General features: G+C 40.2%; 2 protein-coding genes across 3 annotated transcripts; both read left to right on the forward strand.

Annotated features, from left to right (window-relative positions):
- Nucleotides 1-70: 70 nt before the first annotated feature.
- LOC114355913 (transmembrane protein 47) lies at nt 71-20,700 on the forward strand. Of its 2 annotated transcripts, none has more exons than XM_028308959.1 (8): nt 71-302; nt 1,031-1,091; nt 11,955-12,151; nt 12,883-13,022; nt 15,191-15,253; nt 16,016-16,146; nt 18,006-18,176; nt 18,611-20,700. In XM_028308959.1, the coding sequence occupies exons 2-7, from the start codon at nt 1,041-1,043 to the stop codon at nt 18,036-18,038; spliced, it is 615 nt and encodes a 204-aa protein (XP_028164760.1). In that variant the 5' UTR covers nt 71-302; nt 1,031-1,040; the 3' UTR covers nt 18,039-18,176; nt 18,611-20,700. The 2 variants fall into 2 exon arrangements, with proteins under 2 accessions (XP_028164760.1, XP_028164761.1); XM_028308960.1 differs by lacking the exons at nt 71-302; nt 1,031-1,091 and adding exons at nt 3,708-3,929; nt 7,313-7,603.
- On the forward strand, nt 2,035-3,643 carry LOC114355912 (uncharacterized). The gene has a single exon (XM_028308958.1). The coding sequence runs from the start codon at nt 2,749-2,751 to the stop codon at nt 3,460-3,462; it is 714 nt and encodes a 237-aa protein (XP_028164759.1). The 5' UTR covers nt 2,035-2,748; the 3' UTR covers nt 3,463-3,643.
- Nucleotides 20,701-20,800: the final 100 nt, after the last annotated feature.

The following is a 20,800-nucleotide window of genomic DNA, read 5'->3' on the forward strand; positions in this document are numbered from 1 at the left end:
CTGTGATCCATATCTGTGCAGAAATCATTCACTCGGTCTGTGTCAAAAAAATCAAGCAAGCTGTCATTCATTTCAATTTTCATTCATTCATTCATTTCTGGGATTGTGATTTTGTGAGAGTGCGAGATGTTTATTTTCTCAAGTGAACGTTTATCAGGCATTTTAATATGTTAAATGAATTGTAATACTCACATCGATAAGATGCGAAGACTACAAAATTAAACTCATGTTGTTATTTTGACTTTAATACGGACTACTTTCCTTTGTTTGTTCTTTGCTTTAGAACCTCACGAGTAGTGTTCGTAAGTATTACAAAAATATATACTATAAAATATATACTATAAAATATATCATGTTTTTATTTGTTTAAATATTATTTATTTGCATTTCAATCAAACAAAGTCTTACAATTTTGTCTCTTTCGTTTTAGTCGATTTAAACTTGTCATAGATTCTGCATTTATTTACAAATTGTGTAAAGGACGCGTGAATCATTGAAACTCGGTCATGACGAGACGAGATGTATTTACTTGGATAATTAATTAATAATTTCCATTCGATTGTAGTGACTAACGTAATTTTACTTATCCTATAGTAAGAACACGCGTTTCTGTCTGGATAATGAAATTTTTGTTTACCCATGGATATTGATAAGTCACCTCACCTTGATCAATACAATGAGGTGAATTGAATGAAATATAATTTTTTGCATGTATTTGTAACAACCTTGTGTACAAGGAAGGAGCATTAAGCAAACATAAAATACCTACTCCCATGCATTTTCTACATTTTGTATGTTTCATTCTAAACTTTATTCTTTGATGGTAAAAGTGATTAATAAATTATGTAACTAAATTAACAATTTTCTCCTCTTTGTTTCAATAAGACATCAGATTATNAATATTTACATAAAATGTCACAATTTTTAGCTTGATATACTGTCGGCTGTAGTTGTACAATAAAGATAATACATTGCTGTTTGATACTATTTTTGGCACTATAGCAATATTAATATGTATTTAATATTTTAGGAAACCAACAATGGCATCAACTACAATGATAGAAACAATCAGCATTGTTCGACCGTTGAAGGTAAGTTATTTTACATAAATTCTGCTAATCAGCTAAGTTGTTAAAGTCAATACCTACTTTCATTTAATATTATAAAACATGAAAGTTTGTGAACAAGGAAATTCTAAAAAGTAACCTACATAAAAAAATATTAATATTAATCAGAGGTGGAATTGTGTAAAGCAATCGTAATCATTTGACAGTTCATAACATATAATAAAATCTGTTAAACAAAGCATTTGACAGAATAATCATACGTTATGAACTGTCAAATGATAACAGCTATTGCTTTACACAATTCCACCTCTTAATATCAGAATAATCGAAAAAGATGAATAAAGTTTTGAGAGATTAGAGTTTTTCTACTTGACTTAAATGAACTATTGAACAATACACTATGTAGTTTATCATACATTCTACAATTATTATTGATATGAAATATCTTAGTATGTTGGTGAATTAAAATAACTTGAAAATATGGAACTGCCTGTTATGATGGTCAGCTTTTCAAGTTCATCATCATCATCATGTCAGCCATAGGATGTCCACTGCTGAACATAGGCCTCCCCTAATGCTTTCCACATTGATCGATTGGTAGCGGCCTGCATCCAGCGCTTCCCTGCTACCTTCACGATGTCGTCGGTCCACCTTGTAGGTGGACGTCACACGCTGCGCCTTCCGGTACGCGGCCTCCATTCCAGAACCTTGCTGCCCCATCGGCCGTCAGTTCTGCGCACTACGTGCCCTGCCCATTGCCACTTCAGCTTGCTAATCCGTCGGGCTATGTCAGCGACTTTAGTTCGTTTACGGATTTCCTCATTTCTGATTCGATCTCGCAAAGAAACACCAAGCATAGCCCTCTCCATAGCACGCTGTGCAACTTTGAGCTTCTGTATAAGGCCTATAGTGGCCTTTCAAGTTATTTGAAAAATATTTAGATAATAACTATTTATGGATAACCAAATTGACACCCTTTCTATAAAGATTACATCTACCTACAGTTAAAGAGAGATGTATGATCATGTATGAATGGATGCTTTCATTAAGGTAAATAAGCACAGAATCGCGATGATAGGAGATCACTGATCAAGTAATCGTTTAAATTAGAGTTGCCATGAGTACATAATGTTAGCATCTAGTCAACATAGAGTTATGTCACTAAGGGTGGCCACAAATAAAATTCTTTCCAATGTGGCCTTGGCCTAAACTTTTTCGGGCTCCTTTGACGCCGGTGGCCGTCACACGAAAAATTAAAATGTATGTACGTAAATATGCCGGTATGGCATTTAGCGGTTGTGTTGTGGCCGGTGGCCCGTGTACTGCGACCCTTATGGTTTCGCCTTACGCGTTTATAATCACACTCACCAAATTTTACCATGATGCACTTTGGGGTAGAGTTTATTTCCTCAGTCATAGATGTTGATAATGACGGTATCGTATGTAACGCAAACGTAATATAATACCTATATGCAACTGAAAGACTGGCCTACATAAGACGAAAGAACAAAAAGGATTAAATTACTTGCATGCATGGTTTATTACATGTCTCCCATTCTTGATCTAATTTAAAAGCCTTTACTCAACGCATTACGTGAAAACCGACAAGTGCGCGAAGCCTAGTATTAGATTAGCGTAGCCAGTTTGCGTGTTGTCACTGTCAGTGAAGATTCGTATCGTGATGCAAACGCACGGGAACTTGACGGCGAGCTACCTCTGGCAGCCAGGGGAGTTCGCCCGTCGGATGCTGGGCGAGCGCCCGTCGCCGGTGCCGCCCACCAGGGACCTCTGGCCGCCGCCGCAGCAGCCGCTGAGCATCAGCACCCTCCACGTAGCCTACATGCAAGATGAACTGCCGCCCAGGAGATCTGCTACGTTGCCGCTTCAACCTTACGCACCCATTACCACACCAGTTGACCAAGATCATCCCAGACCCCGAGTATGCACAGTTGGAACGAACACAGATCCACCTTCTACTATACTCTCCAGACTGAACAGTCTGTTTAAAAAGCAGGAAGAAGTACCCATTGGCCATCCGCCTCCCGGTCGACTCAAAGCCATTCCAAGAGAAACGGTGCTCGACGTGAAAGAAGATGAGAATGCAGCTAAGAAAGCATTCAACGGACTGAAGAAAGCTATATCAGGGGCAAAGTATCGTATCGCTCCCGGTACGGAGACGGTGGAGAGCCCAAAGATTGTGTATGATATGCCGAAACCAGGCGATAGGATGACGACGACTTTCGGAGCTAGAGAACCCAGACGATGGTGGAAGTTGCCTTCGAAGGAAGCTTGCGCTCGGCGTCTCCGCGGCATGGGCAGCTGGTGCAAGCGGCGCCCGCGACGGCCGTCCCGGCGGCAGTCGCAGCCGCCTCGGCTGCAAATCACTCAGGTGTGACGACCCACAAGACTAGAGGACTTTAACGCCCTAAGTAAGAATATTGCTAGCCCTAATCTATCTGTGAAAATATCATTGTACTAAAGATATAAGTGCTAACATTTTTGTGATTTTTTCATTAGTGTGATCGAAGTTTAAGTAGTGTTTCGGCTAATAAATGTGTTTCTGTAATCTGTGTTTTGATGGGCGCGGGCGGGCGGGAAGTCGGGTGTCGTTGCGAGGGGTCGGGGGCGTCCAGGGCGGGCGGCGGCAGTCCCGCGTTAGGCGCCGAGTCGCCCGGTCCGCCCACCTTTATTCCGAAACCCGCCCTACGAGCGCAATCCGCACGCACTCATTTATTTTCCATACCCAACCATCCTTTTGCCTTTCATCCCCAAACTCTATCTGCTATATTGGTTCTACCACTGCAACAGTCTCGCCTGTGCTATCATTATCTGGACGCAACGTTCCTTTGTGTTGAAAACTCGGTAAAGGTGATTTTTGTGTAGAAGCACAAAACCGGCGCGACCCAATGCGCAATTCGCGCAAATGAGACCAAAAAAATTGGGGCGAAAATATTTTGTTTTATTATTTGCACGTCCCAATTTGTGATTGTGTCCTAAATTCCGAAATTAGTGAAACGAAGATGCCTACTTTTTGTTTTTTGAACTAAACGGTGGTTAATAATATTCATGAATAGCAAACTTCAAACAGTTAATTATTAGGTATTATAAATGGTCGATTGACTTTAAGTTTTTTACATGATATATTTCGCCATAGACATGTTGTTTCTTAAAAATAAAATGATGTGTGAATGCGAAAGAATTTTAGTCATCTCTGTTTTTAAATCATCATGGGTTAAATATGTGGGTTTTGATATAAAAAGTCCAATCCAACGTATAGCTAGGTTCAACCCTCACAGATTTAAAATTGTAAAAAGTAATTACTTAAAATAGCAGTATCCCAACTACGATAAAAGCCAATATTATAAATGCGAAAGTAACTCTGTCTGTCTGTCTGTCTGTCTGTCTGTCTGTCTGTCTGTCTGTCTGTCTGTTACGCTTTCCCGCTTAAACCTCGCTACCGATTTTGATGAAATTTGGCATAGAGATAGTTTAAGTCCCGGGAAAGAACATAGGATAGTTTTTATCCCGGTTTTTGAAACAGGGACGCGCGCGATAAAGTTTTTCTGTGACAGACAAAATTCCACGCGGGCGAAGCCGCGGGCGGAAAGCTAGTAAGTAATAACTGTGTACTTAACGCACCGTAGGTACTGTAAAAGGGCTTATTGGATATTCTGATATCTGCACTTATGTACTAATGCAATCAAGTGGTTGAATTTAAGGTTTAGTACCCACCATACTGTTTTATTATAACAGCAGTAGTACAGAATATACCAAAGTTAATCTTCTCAAACTTGCTTATTTTTAACATTCAAGAAAACTTGGTCTCATTTTTATACCTGCGAAGCGCAGCATGGTTTTCCACAACACATTAGTTCGCTCACAACAATACACTAGTTTTTAAACATAACAGACCCTAGTCAAAATTTTAGATGCCTCGTATGGATTTCAGATGCTTATGGTCGTTTATTACCTCAGGCAACGCGTTTGTGGCCTAAGTTTGTTATTGTTTTAACGCATCGTACTATGTAGATAGAAATTGAATAGTGAGATTGCATAAGAATGCACATACCTAGTTAGGTACATTTTTTTGTTAACGACAGGGGAGAATACCTCCAAAAATAAGTCTGCTGTACAACATTTTGAAAAAAATAAATAAAATTAAGTATGGAATTGTACGAGGGGTGTTCAAAAAGGTATGAGAATGGGATATTTCTAGTCATCACAAAATTCGAAAAAAAAAAAAACATGAGCAGGTAGTTTAATTCTTCACTAGAAACTGGTAAAAATTCATTTAAGTTCACCATTGCGTTTAAGAATTACATTCAACTGAACGCGACCAGTCGGAAAGACCTTGTTTTCTGTGGCCAACGCACCCGTTCACAGCCCTGAACGTAGCGGTGGAAACAAAAAAAAAATTGCGTTCCAAAATGCTCAAAAACCCATCATATTCTATAGCTACGTTAATAGCTCTTTTCCCGATTTAAAAAGTAGTTCAGGGACCTGATATTTGAGGAATTGTCGAGGCAATATCTTTTTCAGCCCTTTTTGGAGAGTCAAGAAAATCATCCGACTGGTCGTGGTCAAGTGAATGTAATTTATAAACACAATGGTGAACTTAAATGAATTTTTTAGCAGTTTCTAGTGAAGAATTAAGCTACCTGCCCAATTTTTTTCAGATTTTTGTGATGGCTAGAAATATCCCATTCTCACTTTCTGAACACCCCTCGTATATTCCTGAATTTGAATGTTTTCAAGAAAACATTTCTGATTCAAGAAACAATTTACTTTTCTCACAATCACCGAATTATGCAAGTTTGCATTCTCACTCGTAAAGTAATTTCACTTTTAATATCAATAAAGTTTACACAGTTCAGACCAGATTTCTCCTCATAAAGATTGTGTATATTTGATCTGTATCGAAACAAGGCTTGCATGCATGCGAGCTTTCATTCACATGTTCATGGAAAATGTGAATGCAGCCGGCCGTCTATGTAATGTTTGTGTTTCTATTTAAATCTAACTCAACAAAGAAATAGAAAATGAAAGTTTGTTTCTGTTAAGCCTTAACTTTCAACAAAGGAGAATGTATGTTTACTAGGATGTTCAGCTCTGTAATCTAATTGATCTATTAATAGCACGATTCCGTGTATTTTCTTCCAATGACCCGGGATAGGTAGCTCGAAATAATCCCGTTATCTCCCGTTATATTTAGGTACATTTACACGAAATTAACGGAAATGTTTAGTTTCGTCTGACTGAACCTACTGTTTCAAGACTGGACCTAAACTGGGAACAACCTCACAAAGTGCATTTTGTCTCTACTTTGCGTGACCCTTATTCGAATTCTACGAATCGAAAGAGTCCAACACCTACCCGAAAGTAAGGCGTTTATTTATTAGCAGAATCAATGCAACATTTGGTTTAGTTTAGTTGGTCGACCTCGTATTTTTAAAGCTATTCTTGGATGTTGTCACGACAACTGAAGCATTTTTATTATTTGCCTCACTATTATGATGTAGAGAGCACACCTAATTTTTGTCCGGCGCTATGACGCCAACATGCGACCTCATTCGGCAGTAAGTTCTCCCCTACAACGCACGAGTTATACTGCTCTGACCCAAATTCGACGAAAGTCACGCGGAAGGGGTAACCAACGTCACTAATCTTCCTCATATATTTGATGGATGATAGTTAACAGATAGCAGTGACATTGATTTGATCTATTCGCTAACCATTAAGGCCAGGATTTTTGTTAAGTCAATTAGTTTCCCAGTTTTCCGAATTTGTGGGCTCCTTTGCGGTCCCGGCCCTTTCTGACATTTGATATTATCAATCACCTTTCATTCAATCAGTTCCGGGTTCAAGCCCGTTTTTCTCTGGAACAGCAGGGCTAAATTGACGTTGACGAATTATGCCATTCACTGAACCTCTGTTGTCAGGCTCAGCGTTAATATACGAAAAATTGGGTTTTTATTTTGTAAAGGGTAGAGGAGAGTGTAATCCTTTAAACATGAAAATGTGTTGTTGTTAGTTATCACAAAATGGTATCAGACGTTATTATATTATAATTAATCAATAGCATAACAAATTAATGAATAAAAAAGAAAATACTGTGATACTAAGAAAAATAAATAAGCCTTATTGGGATAGGAAAACAAAATTTCTCACATCATTCATTATAGCACAGTCCTGACGCTGTTACACGAATTAACCTTGAAATCCTCATCCCCAACCGTTTATTACAGGTCTAAGGCAAACGTGAATTGAACCCCGGATTAACCCCAAAACACTAGAGCCCTCGCGAATTGTGTGTGCGCATCGAGTTAATACCGAGTCGTTGGTTTGAATTCTTCGAGTGTTAACGTGTGCGGGTGTCGTGGCGGGTCTGGCGGGACGGTAGTCGCATGCAGGGGCGCGCGGGCGCCGGCCCGGGCGGGCAACGCTCTCACCCGCGCGCCCTCCCGCCCCCCGTGCTCCCACCGCCACCGCAGTTCGCCACAGAGCAAGACGAGATGCCTGCCAACCAGATCGCACAGGTGATTGGACTTATCATCATCATTTCAGCCACAGGACGTCCACTGGTGAACATAGGCCTCCCCCAATGGTTTCCTCCACATCACCCGGTTGATTGATAGCGGTCTGCATTCAGCGCCTTCCTGTTACCGTTTTCCGGTACGTTTCCTCCAGTCCAGAACCTTGCTGCCCCATCGGCCATCAGTTCTGCGTACTATGTGCCCTGCCTATTGCCACTTCAGCTTGCTAATCCGTTGGGTTATTTATGGCAGTGACATTAGTTCGTTTACGAATCTCTTCATTTCTGATACGAGATTGGACTCAGGCTCTAGAAAATCGGCTAAGAACGGCCTAGACGTGACTATGAATTCTGGAACATCGTGTAATGTAGAGCATAAACTTGGGTCAGAATAGGGATATTCTATTAATTTAGGCACTGGTTTTATGCAATGATAGAAGTATATTCCTAAAAGTGGTTCATAAATTTGTATTTTGAGTGTATGGCCTCGCACAAAACCAGTATCTGAATCATTTTGAAGATCAGGGACTTATGGAAAGTTTATTTATTGGTTTTGTTAAAAGATAATTGCTTCTTGTTGGCCTTCGGCTTGTAATTACCCTTGTGACAAAAAAACAAAATTAATATTCATGAAATCGTCGCGTACCTATAAGGGTAAACACCTTGTTGTTTCAATTTTGTTTAAATAAATAGTGGTAAAATTTAGGCCACGTGGCGTGGGTAATGTTATCATGTTTTCAGTTTCACTACGTTTCTGAGTCACTATGATGTAAGTTTCTCTAGCAAAATAAAAAATCATTATAAGGCATTGCCTAACTCGCGTGATCCAAGAGGAGATCCCCTCCAACTTGGTAGGACTCGAAACAATTGAACCATTACAAAGCACTTTGACCATAAATGGTTCCCGCAGACGTGAGGGAAGTCGGGGCTGGACCGTATGCGGTCATTGCATGTCAGAAATTCATTTTTAACTTCCGTTTGTCTGGGAGTGACGAAATGGGATTGTTAACGACTAGTCGGTGTATATTTTTGCATCTTAGTTCCTATCTGTACCTACCTACTACCTTGGTAGAGCATTTAATGAAGGAAGTTTTATCTGTCTAATTTGCTGTAACATTTTAAGCCGGATTGTAATTTTTTTTTTTTTTAATTAATTAGTAATTGAGTAAGAAGAAAATGAATGAGGAATTAAAATCAACATAATAATGTTCGACGAAAGTTTCAATCCGGAATCGCATCTGTTTCGAATGGCCAATCGATTTTGATAATTCTATGTCGCTGACTTAATTAGGTTTAGGTTTGGATAAAAGTGAGCGTGGGAATCGGGCCCCAGTATTAATTTATTCCTGCCCAAGCACATCAGACGGGTCAGTAGTTGCGATACTGGAGGTCCATTCAAACCCTAAACACCTACGTTGTATTATGATAATGACAAATAAATAATAATGTTCATTCTTCTAAAGGAGACTGCAATAAAATGTATGTGATGTGAAAATTTTGATATTGGTTACGTATTTCGACCATCATCAGACATGAATCGAAGTGATGACTTATTCCACGTAGAACAATTTCAAGAGCTCCTGGCGTATTCCACACAGAATACTTACCTATACCTATGCAGTCAGAACATTGTAGATAGACGCAAGTGAGAGCGAAGCCAAGAAAGTAGGTATACCGAAAACTCTTATATTAAAAGTTTTATGTTCCAGTTCCAGATTGATTCAAATAATTGAGTACACAGCATTTTACCATTTTATGTTCAATCGACATGCACATAATGAACGAAGGTACGATAAAATCCTCTTTGAAAATGAATGCTCGTAGCGAACGAAGCGTGCGCCAGTATTTAGAGCAACTAAACCAGATTGTCAGCATTGTATGAAACGGAAATTGGATCCGCGTTCTCCTATTTTACTTTATATACCCTACTTTGAAACCTTTTTATGCTGTTATTCATCCAGACTTTATTGGATTTATTGTTACTTTTGTTACCTTATGCTTTGTCTCCGGAATAGCAATCTTTTCGTTGCTTCTTAGAGTTCTATTTAGATAAATCCGTATAAAAGGGAACGTTTTAATAGTAGGATCGATCAATTTAACAACTGACTAATCTTACAAAATTTTAACCCCTTTTCTTATTTGATCAAATATGTTTAATGAGTCACATATTGTTTTGATAGTGTTTAATAAAATCAAGGGCTCGATTTGCCCTAGTTGGGTGACGCGGACTGGCCGCACGTGAGCCCGTTTTACATTCAATGAATGGAATCCCTCTTGATGACAGACGCTTCCGCCCGCGGACAATTGATTATGCATAGCCCCTTTTATGCGACTACTTTTCAATGATTGTCAATAGAACTAATGTGTATGAGAATATTTTAGAGATTATTTAATGTTGATTCTATGGAATGGAATATTTCATGAATTTCATCTCTTTGAAGTCGCGAATGAGAAGGTGTGAAGGACCTACAACAAAGTTGTCAGAGATCAAGCAACTCAAAGGTAGACTTATTTGTATTTCATAAGTAAAGAAATATTTTAGAAATATAATCTCAAACACGTGTGAGAAGACGCGAACGTGATCTCAAGCAAATACGGAAAGATAAACAATCCGATATTCCCGATATCGCTTTACACTGGGCACAAACGTGACTGTCGCAATCGCAAGTTGTGTACTCGGGGTGTCACTTTCGATGGCTCGAGACGGCGAGAGGTCCTGACGAGTGGCTGTCGAGGGCTCGCAGTGTCCGAGAGGCGGGTCGCTTAACAGCTGATGGCGGTCCCCGCGGCCCGAGCGACGGCGGGGCCCGCGATCGATGCCCGCACCCCCCGCCCCTCACCTCGAGACGCCCGCTGGGTGTCTCATTTTCCCGCTTTTCTTTACCTCATATACACACGCATACATAAAGCTATAGCTTCTGACTTCGCGTCATGTTTTGATTCAAGTCCCACTTTGCGTCTTGTACGCGTGATGGATTACAGCCTTTACATACGAGTTGCGCTTCGTCGCGATCCCCTTTGTATGCCATGCTGCCCATTGTTTGCTACGGGAAAGCTTTATTTTAGACTTTTATATACCATAACAAAAAGAAAATCCCTATATGTTTACATTCCAGTTCCTTCATTGCTGTGTTACGACTAGGCGATTGTTTGTTTGTATTATTGAATCATGATTGCTGTTTATTTTCATTTTACAAGTTTATTGTTTTTAGGCGTAATCGTCTTTCATCGACAGATGTTTGCCTGCAGCAGTATTTCTTATTGTGTTGTTGTTACCCCTCGATTTCGGATCAAAATTCAATAAAACAATGCCCTCCGGCTCTCAATATTCACAGGACAGACGTAATTGAATTTGACTGCATCGTCGACACTTGAATAAATTAGATCCAGTCGCAAAATGCGACAAATTCTATTTTCGTTCGGTTGACTGAGATCTGGAATGCGTATGTTGTCTGACAAGGATTTTCGACATGGAAAACAGTATCATAAGGAATTTTGGTAGGTACCTATATACTAGGTATACGTTATTGTTTTAATTTGGTTACAGTAAAATTAATATCTTTCTGTATCACATAGAATGAGAAAAATACTAATTGATGATTGACATATTATATTACTGCATTACCTTTTTTCACATTCTAAAAAGTAAAAAGTATTTGAGCAAAAGATAGGTAATAATATTCAAATTGTGCTTTTGCAGACTTACAATTATTTTTTATTTCTATTCGTTTTCTTTCTCTGAAATCAAGGGAGCCCTCCATCGTCGGTGCTTCGTGCCCTTCAAACACTTTGAGTTAAGTTATATTATCATTCCTTTCCCTTCGCTCGTTTGTTGAGTACCTTCTACTGCACGACGAAATTACATCTCGCGTTGATTCCCTTTCCTCGTTCGCTCCTTAATTCTTCTTTGAAGACTTGCATAAAGTTCTATATTGTTCTTTATTATCATTCCTGGTCCGTAATTTGTTTCGGTGAAGTTTTGCGTAGCCATTCCTAAGCTTTTAAGATAACTGGAATGCATTAGTAGCAAAATAATGAATGTGCAAGAAGGAAATACGAGATTTTGATGGAGAGTCGTTACGTAGCTTTGAAAAGGGGAAATCTTTCCACATTTACCTGCCACCAATTCTCAGTATTTTTTTCTGGTAAATATGTAGTTAATTAATAAATAACTGGTAGCAGCATAGTATAGATACTCGGATATATCGGATGAGGTTCTCTCAAACTTAAATAACCTGCCTGCATCTAACGATGCAGTTGGGATAATTCCCCAGAACTAAACCAACTGAGGCAAAATAAAGGGTGGTTTGACATTTACCTGTCAATAACTTATTATAACTTCCACTTGATTCCAGGTGATTGCTCTGATATGCGGCCTGCTGGTCGTGATCCTGATGGTGTTGGGCCTGGCGTCGGCGGACTGGCTGATGGCTGCCGGCTGGAGGCAGGGCCTCTTCATGCACTGCATAGACCCCGAGGCGCCCACGCCGCTGCCCTTTGACATTACTGCACAGCCCGGCTGCTATGCGGCTAGACCGGCGCCTTATATTAAGTAAGTGGAATATAAGCTTATGAATGACCATAGCGATTGGCGATTAAGATACGAATATAAGACTAGCCGAAAACCGTCCGGTCTTTTGTGAGTAGCCCCTGCTCTTCTGGCGTGAAAAGCTCTCAAGTAACCCACCTGCCGCCACCCAGCTTGTGAGTGAATCGTATTTTCAGCCACAGGACCAATGATTTCGAGACGGTTGGACCGTGCGGTTGGCCTGTATCCTTTTAGATTTCTTTAGACATGAAGTCGGTTAAAAACAGATTAGGAGTACGTCAACTCAATTGACTTGGGTACTACGAGTATTTTTTATTTCAAAATAACTCTGGTTAATTGAAAACGAATTATCATTGATTTGTCGGCCGTTTGGTGTAGTGGTTCGAAACGGACTACTATTCCGGATGTTGCGGGTTCGATTACCGCACAGTACAAACATTTGTGTGCATGAACATATTTGTTTGTATTGGACTGGGTGTTTCCTATGTATAATTGTATGTATTTACAAAAAAAAAGTATTTAAGTGTGTTTATATCCGTTGTCTAGCACCCATAGTACAAGCTTTGCTTACTTTGGGACGAGAAGTGCAGTGTAAAATGTCCAAGGATATTTATTTATTATTTTCCAGGGCTAGGATTAAGAAAGTTATTTTTGTGCGCATTCTAATTATTATTATTGGTTAACGGTGTCAATTGCCTTGAACTGCGCTCTCACGCTATTATCACTTGTTGCAGGGCGGCAGCCGGGCTGTGCGTGGCGACCCTGGCGGCTGATGTCTGCGGCGCGCTCCTCACAGGCCTAGGGCTCCGCTCCACGGAGAACCGCACAAAGTTCCGCTACTACCGATTCGCAGTGCTAGCCATGGCGCTTGCACGTGAGTGTACTTTCATTTCGATTAATTAGTTTCTGAGTTTGTTGCGGCTAATGTTGAGTGATATTTTGACACGAAATTTCACAATCTATACCAGGGGTCTCCAAACTTTGAAAACTTGGGGCATAATATTTTTTTCGGTATGTTGCAAGGGCCATAACAATTTTAATTTTTATGCCCACCGATGCAAACTTACGCTTATTAGTCTTAAGCTGTCGCGGGCCGGATAGATGCCAGTGGCCGGCCGGATATGGCCCGCGGGCCGTAGTTTGGAGACCCCTGATCTATACTATATTCTTAAGGATCAGAGGTGAGAGTGCTTTTTTAAAAGTAATGTACGGCACCAGCAGATATCGATTTATTACATAACCGAAACCAATAATTCCACAAATCAAATTAACGTAATAAAGAAATATGCCTATGGCAGAAATAATGATCTAGGTCACAAATATCACAGTCCCTGAACCGAGAGAACGTCCGTCACAGCCAAGCGCCCGAGCAAAGTGTGGCGGCACGCGGGGCGGCCGGTTTCTCGTGCCTTCCCTCTCTAAGACAGAGACAACAGGATCGAACGATATGACGTCACGCTGACGTAGCGGGTGTTATTTCTAAGACGGCCGTTCCTGATCGTGCGGCGTCCTCGACCGCTGCCTGCTCCCCATCAGCCACGGCTTCTTCAGCGCGCAGCATAACCTCGCCGACGTTTGAAAACTGGTCTGCGCAGCTCGAACCCGCCAAAGGCTGGTCATCGCAGCCCTGGTCCGCAGGAAGCTGATGCTCGGAGTCCTGAGGTGCAGCTTGAGGCTGACCCTCACCAGGTTGGTTCACCCATGTTCGGTTCCATGGTTATCATCTGGAATGTCAGTGGTGTATGTTCAATGTATGACAGTTACAAGGAACCGAAGTGAAACCGTCGTTTCTTGAAGTTAAAATTCACAAATATTAGGAAGATCACAGCCTTTTAGCACAATCCCATGCGTGCACTCATGTGATTGCGATAAGAGATCCAAAATTGATGTTAAAAATAACTAAACTGCAAGTGTAGTTATGGTGCGTTGAAGTTCCGCACGACGTCACAACGTGCGGCACTTTTATGCAAGCATTGACGTCACGGGCCTCTTCTTATGAACTTTGGCGCGCTTTATCTCTTTAAATTTTCATTAGTTTGAAAAAGTGAAAAATACGTGTAGAGTATTTTTTGATAAGTTAACTGACGGACTAATTAAAACTCTTGCTTTTTGACCCAGGAAATATCCCTATTATTGGGTAATTAATAGTGTCAATTACCTTGGACTGCGCTCTCACGTTGTTATCACTCGTTACAGGGCGGCAGCCGGGCTGTGCGTGGCGACCCTGGCGGCTGATGTCTGCGGCGCGCTCCTCACAGGCCTAGGGCTCCGCTCAACGGAGAACCGCACCAAGTTCCGCTACTACCGATTCGCAGTGCTAGCCATGGCGCTTGCACGTGAGTGTACTTTCATTGCGATTAATCAGTTTCGTAAAAATTTGTTGCGCTAATTTTGAGTGATATTTTGACACGAAATTGCACAATTTATACCAGGGGTCTCCAAACTTTGAACCCTTGGGGCCATACTATTTTTTTCGGCATGTTGCAAGGGCCATAACAATTTAAATTTTTCTGCCAACCTATGCAAACATAGGCTTAATCTTAAGCTGTCGCGGGCCGGATTGATGGCAGTGGCGGGCCGGATATGACCCGGGGGTAATAATAGAGATATAGAATGTAGATAGATTTTCTGTGTCAGGTGGAATTTTACGCGGTCGAAACCACCGGCAAAGGCTAGTAAAATATACGTATTTTAGTTATTTGGCTCTTTCGTGGATTTGTTTTAATTTCCCGCAATATCAGGCTTCAAGATGTCATCGAGTCCAAAGCTAAATTATATTGTCTACCCAATAACTTTAATCTATCCCACGTTTTCTCATATCTTACGATTCTGCGCGAATAATTCGGCGCAGATATCGTCTGAATATCACCTGTTGTTCGTCATAACATGACCAAAGTCCAATAAACAAGCATTAAAATTTCTTAGCTCTTTTGTATAATACCTATGTATTTATCTCCACGATAGACAGGTCATGACATGGCCTCATTTTCTGATGATAAACTACTAATGAATGCATTAACAAAACATTGTCTGTTGTTTCAGTGATGTGCATATTAATAGCGCTAGTGATCTACCCGGTTTGTTTTGCCGCAGAGTTAAATTTGGGTATGTATTTGAGTGCTTTTTATCGGAACATTGGCCAGCGTCGGCTGATCGAACTTTGGTCGGGTTTCTTCTTTACATTAAGTTAAATTGTATCTACTAGAGTTTTGCCAATCAAAGTGACAAGGCATTTCTTTATTGAAATGTGGAATTCAACCTACTGCATGTATTACTTTTCAACTTTCGTATTAACGCCGGTAGCACACTTCCTTAGTTAATAAAGCCTAGATGGATAGTCTTCATACAAGCGCTTCGTCTAAAGTGATGCAAAAATCTTGTAGATAATTCACTGTTAATCATTACGTTGTGAAAAATATACAACAAAGGCGGTTTTGCCGAAAGTGGAAGAGTTTTATCGTTATAAATTATTATTTGTTATTTAATAATAATTTAATAAGGCATTTAAAAAAAAACGAATTTTGTACTGGATGTGCCGTTTCAAGTGAGCCATAACGGTTCACTCGAGTTGCCTAACTTTTTTGCGCGGACTATCTATCTAGGCCATTGGTTTCCAAACTTATTTGAGACACGCCCCCTTTCGACCATACAAAAAATTCCCCCCCTCCAGTCAAGATTATTTATTGGTCGTATCGAGCAGTCTGGAATGCATTCTCTCAGCGGTCGCAGGTTTCTTACAAATGGCCCGCGCCCCCTCTGGGGGGCGTGCCCCCCGCTTTGGGAACCAATGATCTAGCCTTTATTAATCTATGGGTACATCACATGCTCTATGAAGGTTTGATACTGACCGCTTGTTTTTGCGGGCAGGTAACCGGTCGGTGTGGGAGTTTGGCTGGGCATACGGCGTGGGCTGGGGCGCCGCCATCTTCCTCTTCGGCGCCGTCGTGCTGCTGCTGTGCGACAAGGAGAGCGAGGAGGTCTACTTCAAGCAGCGGAAAGTGAGTCACTTCATTATGTTGCAATTACTTATAAGTATGTTGCTAGCAAGTTTGTTTTCTAAAATGACGAATCTTAAAACGATGATCTCTCAAATTAATATTTAACTGTTCAAACTCAGATCATAGAAAGAGAATAGATATGAAGTCGCGCGTAACTACAACGAGAACCAGTGTCCCCACATTTCCCCCACCACAGCTCCCACACACACATTCAACTGTGTAAAAACAAAGCGACTGAGAGTCTACGACAACATGTGCAACCGGCTTAAAAGTGCTGTGATTGGCCAGAAGGCGTGCCTTATGGCCAATCAATGGCCGCGTGACGTGACGCACACTTTGAAAAAAGCAATTAGAGAGAAGAAAGATAAAATGGAGTCGATAAGATATCGATACTTTAAATCCTGGGGGCAAGGCTCGAAATTGGTTTAAAAAATGCTTGTATGAAAACCTTTTTATTATTATACGTTATGTTTATGTTCTTTAACGATTTTTGCATAAAGGAGTCAGTTCCATTTTGTATGGAAGAAAAACTCAGAATCAATTATTGGGACTAAATGAAGTTACCTTACATTAATTTACCCCAACCAAAGCTCAATGTCGTTATCGATGGAGTATAGAAGTTATAGACTGACAAAGTTTGTATGAAAAGTCATGGGTTAAGTAGGTACTTGCGATTTTTACCAGTATTTACAATATTGGTAATATATTATTATTTACTTTAATAATAATAACAGGATCACTGTAATTATTATTAACTACTATCGCGCATTAACTTTTTAATTATGGCGAAATTCGTACCGCCTATGTTTATCAAAAATAATGCCTATATTAGGCTTTCAACTAGCTCTTATAGTAATTACATAGTTGACAGTTACTAATCCCTTCTACTATTGTTATTGTTTTTGTAAAAACTTAAAAATCGCAAGCAACTCATGATTTTTTCATTCAAAATTAGAAAATAGAAAATAATAATTTACTTCTATTTATCGATAATAGGAAACCGTATTAGAACACGAGCCCTGCACTATGTTACGACCGGCACATGCGGCCGTACTGTGTATTTTCACGCGTCAGTGGATATCGGAAGAAATAAAATACATTGCGCAGTAGTTACGCATGACATAAAGTGGTTGCTAACTAAATCGTCAATGTACAACGTGTTTGAATTTTTATCACCACTAATTTCGATATCGCAGTAAATGTCACGGCACTGAATTCGTTCGTAAAAATGTTTAGTTTTTTTTATTTATAAGCAAAATACCAATGGATTTGCAATACTTACATGTGGTAAATGACTTCATTGTTCCTGTAGTTCTTCGTTTCACTTATGTTATTGCACGTTACGACGCATTATCCAACAATATCGGAGAACATTTCCTCAGTACGACTGAATCGCGACTAACCTGGCGTCGCGGCCGATGTTCGTTTCTGGGCATATCGCGGAGACACGCGCCACGCCCCCGTTTCACATCTATTCCCTTCTATGATCTGAGTGTTCAAACCACAATTGAATGGACTAGGATGCGCGCCGTGACAATATCTTATCGATGATTAAGACGTTAAAATGTATGGGCTTATCGCGTAAAATCGGTGAAATGCGCGATAAAAGCTTGTCGCGGCGCGCATCCTAGTATTCTTAGGCCTACAGGCTTAGCTAGTTTATCATTGGCACCAAATGTAAGTGGGATGTTTTTCTTATTACTACCTCAACGAATTGCATGCTCGTCGGCCATTAAAGGGCCCGGTATAGCCAGAATAGACTCTAAGCTGTCTATCTTGAGGCAACGGTCCAGAGTCAAGTCTTCTTCCTGTTGTGTTTTTATCGGAGGCAAGTGATGTAAGAGTGTTCTGTCCCGCAGGTGGTGCAGGCGGACGGGGGCGCGCGCCCCTAGGGCCGCGGGCGCCTGCCCGACCTGGTGCCGTGAGGCGCGCCCCGGGGCTAGGCCCGCAGCCAGCGCCACGCAGCGGCCCCTTCAGTGCTCCCAACCCGACGTCCGACTAGTGTAGCGGGCGGGCGGGTTCGCTCAGCAGATTCTCTCAGTGTTGCCAGTCGGGTCTAGTCAGAAATTACCAGAAATATAAAAAAGTAACATTTTTGAATCAAAAGTAACCTTCATACGATGATTGTGTAAGGTTGTTCATGGATGGAAAATGAATACAATTGATCATCTAAATTCGAAAAGTATAAAAACGTTTCATGGATTTGCGTTTTATTATCGAAAAAAATTCGCTAAAACTCATCTTTTTTAACAAATAATAAATCAAATTCAAGTTTAAATGCACTTTATGACATTATTTTTAAATTGTCACTATTAATATTTTTTACTGAATAACCTGTAAAGTTAATTCTACAATTTCTGAAAAATCACCTAAAAGTAACCTTTTCATTAGTGTAACCTAAAAGTAACCACAGCAGTTCAAAAGTAACCTAAAAGGTTACAAAAGTAACCTTCTGGCAACACTGGATTCTCTGTTAGATAAGTACAATGAAACGGAGCACTGAACACGGGTCCGTACAGGTGTGTGAATGCGATCGTCATCGGACCCCGGCAGCCTCGTCCGCCCCCCGAAATCCGCGCAGGGCGGGCGCGGGGGCGGCGGCTGCCGGCGGTCGAAACATCTTCAACGGTGAACCGCACGGATAGCGTTATCTTTTGTTATCGAAAAATTCATAGTGCTTTGACTGAATCGAATCCCCGAATCTCATTTTAACAGCGTTACGAGTTAAATCCAGACGGACTATGATTAAATTCGGCCATATTCAGCGCGAGTGCTATGATTTATGTCGGTTTATTTCGCGTAGTGCGTTTTGTTAATTTGGAAGTCGAAGCCCGGCGGTGGCGACTGCGTCGGCGCATCGACCGAGCTTTAAGTTTCAGTGAGAGCTAGCCTCTCGGGGCCATATTTTCGTTTAGCTTGTAGAGTTAAGTTCGTTTTACGGTATTATCTTTAGCGAAGGAACGGAGCGGCAGGCGGAGGTCGGCCGCGTCCCGCGCACCTCTGTAATCGTTCCAAAGAGCGTCGCTTGTATTTATTCGCCTTAATTTATTATTCCGTAGTGGTAGTGCGGTCGCGTTGCGGCACGAGCGTGGCGGCGGGCGGGGGCGCCGGTCGGGCGGGCGGCTCGCGAGGCGAGCGCGTCTGGACTCTAGTGTAGTGCATAGTGCGCGAATGAGTGGCCGGGACCACGGTGACGTCACGGACGCGCGTCCGTGTGCGAACGTTATACACGTCAGTTTCGATTGAAGTTACCTTAGTGCGGTTCTCTCGCCACTGTGTGAAATCTATTTTATTAATGTTTATACTAACGTCGTATAAATGTATCTATTCGTGTATTTTTTTTTTACTTCTCAGTGATATTATAGAATCTCTTTCAGTATTATTTATGATGAAGTTGCAGAATTTACGATAAATCACCTAATTTGGAATTGAATTATTTAAGAATAAACATTATATTTTCTTAATATTTACCTAAAGTAAAGGTATATCTCTTAACAAAAACGATAATTATTTATCATTGTAATAAATTGTTATGACAGTAATATTTATTGTAAGTGTAATATTAATGTTGCGATCATCACGAATGTATAGACAGAAACTGTTAGTAACGAAAATCCGGTAATTTCATTTGAAAGTTCCGCCGATGGATTTTGTAGAAATAGTGAAATATCTCGTCTATTCGTAATCTCTATGTGTAATTGTATTTAAATCTCTTGGTTATGGCTTTAATTTTATAAGTTGTGTAACAGAGACACACATTTTGTGATAGTTCGGTAGCTAACATCAAGGCCTTTTTGAATGAATCGGAATTAATTTTGAATGAAGGCTTTATTTATTGTAACTATTTTAGAATTTAATGTTTTGAAAATTAAATTTAGTCATTAATCGTACACTAATCTTGTCACATAATTGTTAATGTTAGGCCTCGGGATCGTATGGCACTCGCTAAGAAGTTGTCAATTGAACCGGTTTGTAACTCTTGACTGTTTTACACTAATATAATTTGTATGCACTAGGCCAACTATTTATTTAACTTATTCTAACTGGTTGTTAAGAATGTTGTAGAATACGTCTTGTTTAAAGATGACCATACATACAGTTAGCATTTTTATTATTATGATGATTCTAAAGCCCAAACTTATAGGTGATACACTCATGTCTGTCTGTAAGTTATGGTTTTAGCTGTAGGATATAACTCACACTGCCATTGTATGTTACTGATTGATCCTTTATTGATAGTTTGTCATTTATTTACTTACGTTGGAACAATCACGGGAAATGTGTAAATGGACATTCTTTTGTATTTATTATAAGTGTACATTTAACATAGTAATTATGACCCCTTATAATGTAATTATCGAAAGACATTAGCTACTTAATTTTATGCACAGTCATACTGCATTTGTACACGGGCAATTATCAGGAATTGCACAATGTAACTCATGTAAATAAAATATAGGTAATTTTGTTGTGACATTTAAAAAAGTTTAAATTCATCATGCATGAATAATTATCTAAAAATAAATAAAATACCCTATACAGTAAGTAACTTTCTCAGATACAATCAAACAGTAAGTAACCTTCTCAAATCTCAGATACAATCTGTAGGCAGTTTTAAAAATATTCGTATTTCCCGAATTACATTGCATTGCAT

This window comes from Ostrinia furnacalis, unplaced genomic scaffold (genome assembly GCF_004193835.3).
Source record: "Ostrinia furnacalis isolate ACB-3 unplaced genomic scaffold, ASM419383v2 OfSCF2576, whole genome shotgun sequence".
Taxonomy (NCBI): domain Eukaryota; kingdom Metazoa; phylum Arthropoda; class Insecta; order Lepidoptera; family Crambidae; genus Ostrinia; species Ostrinia furnacalis.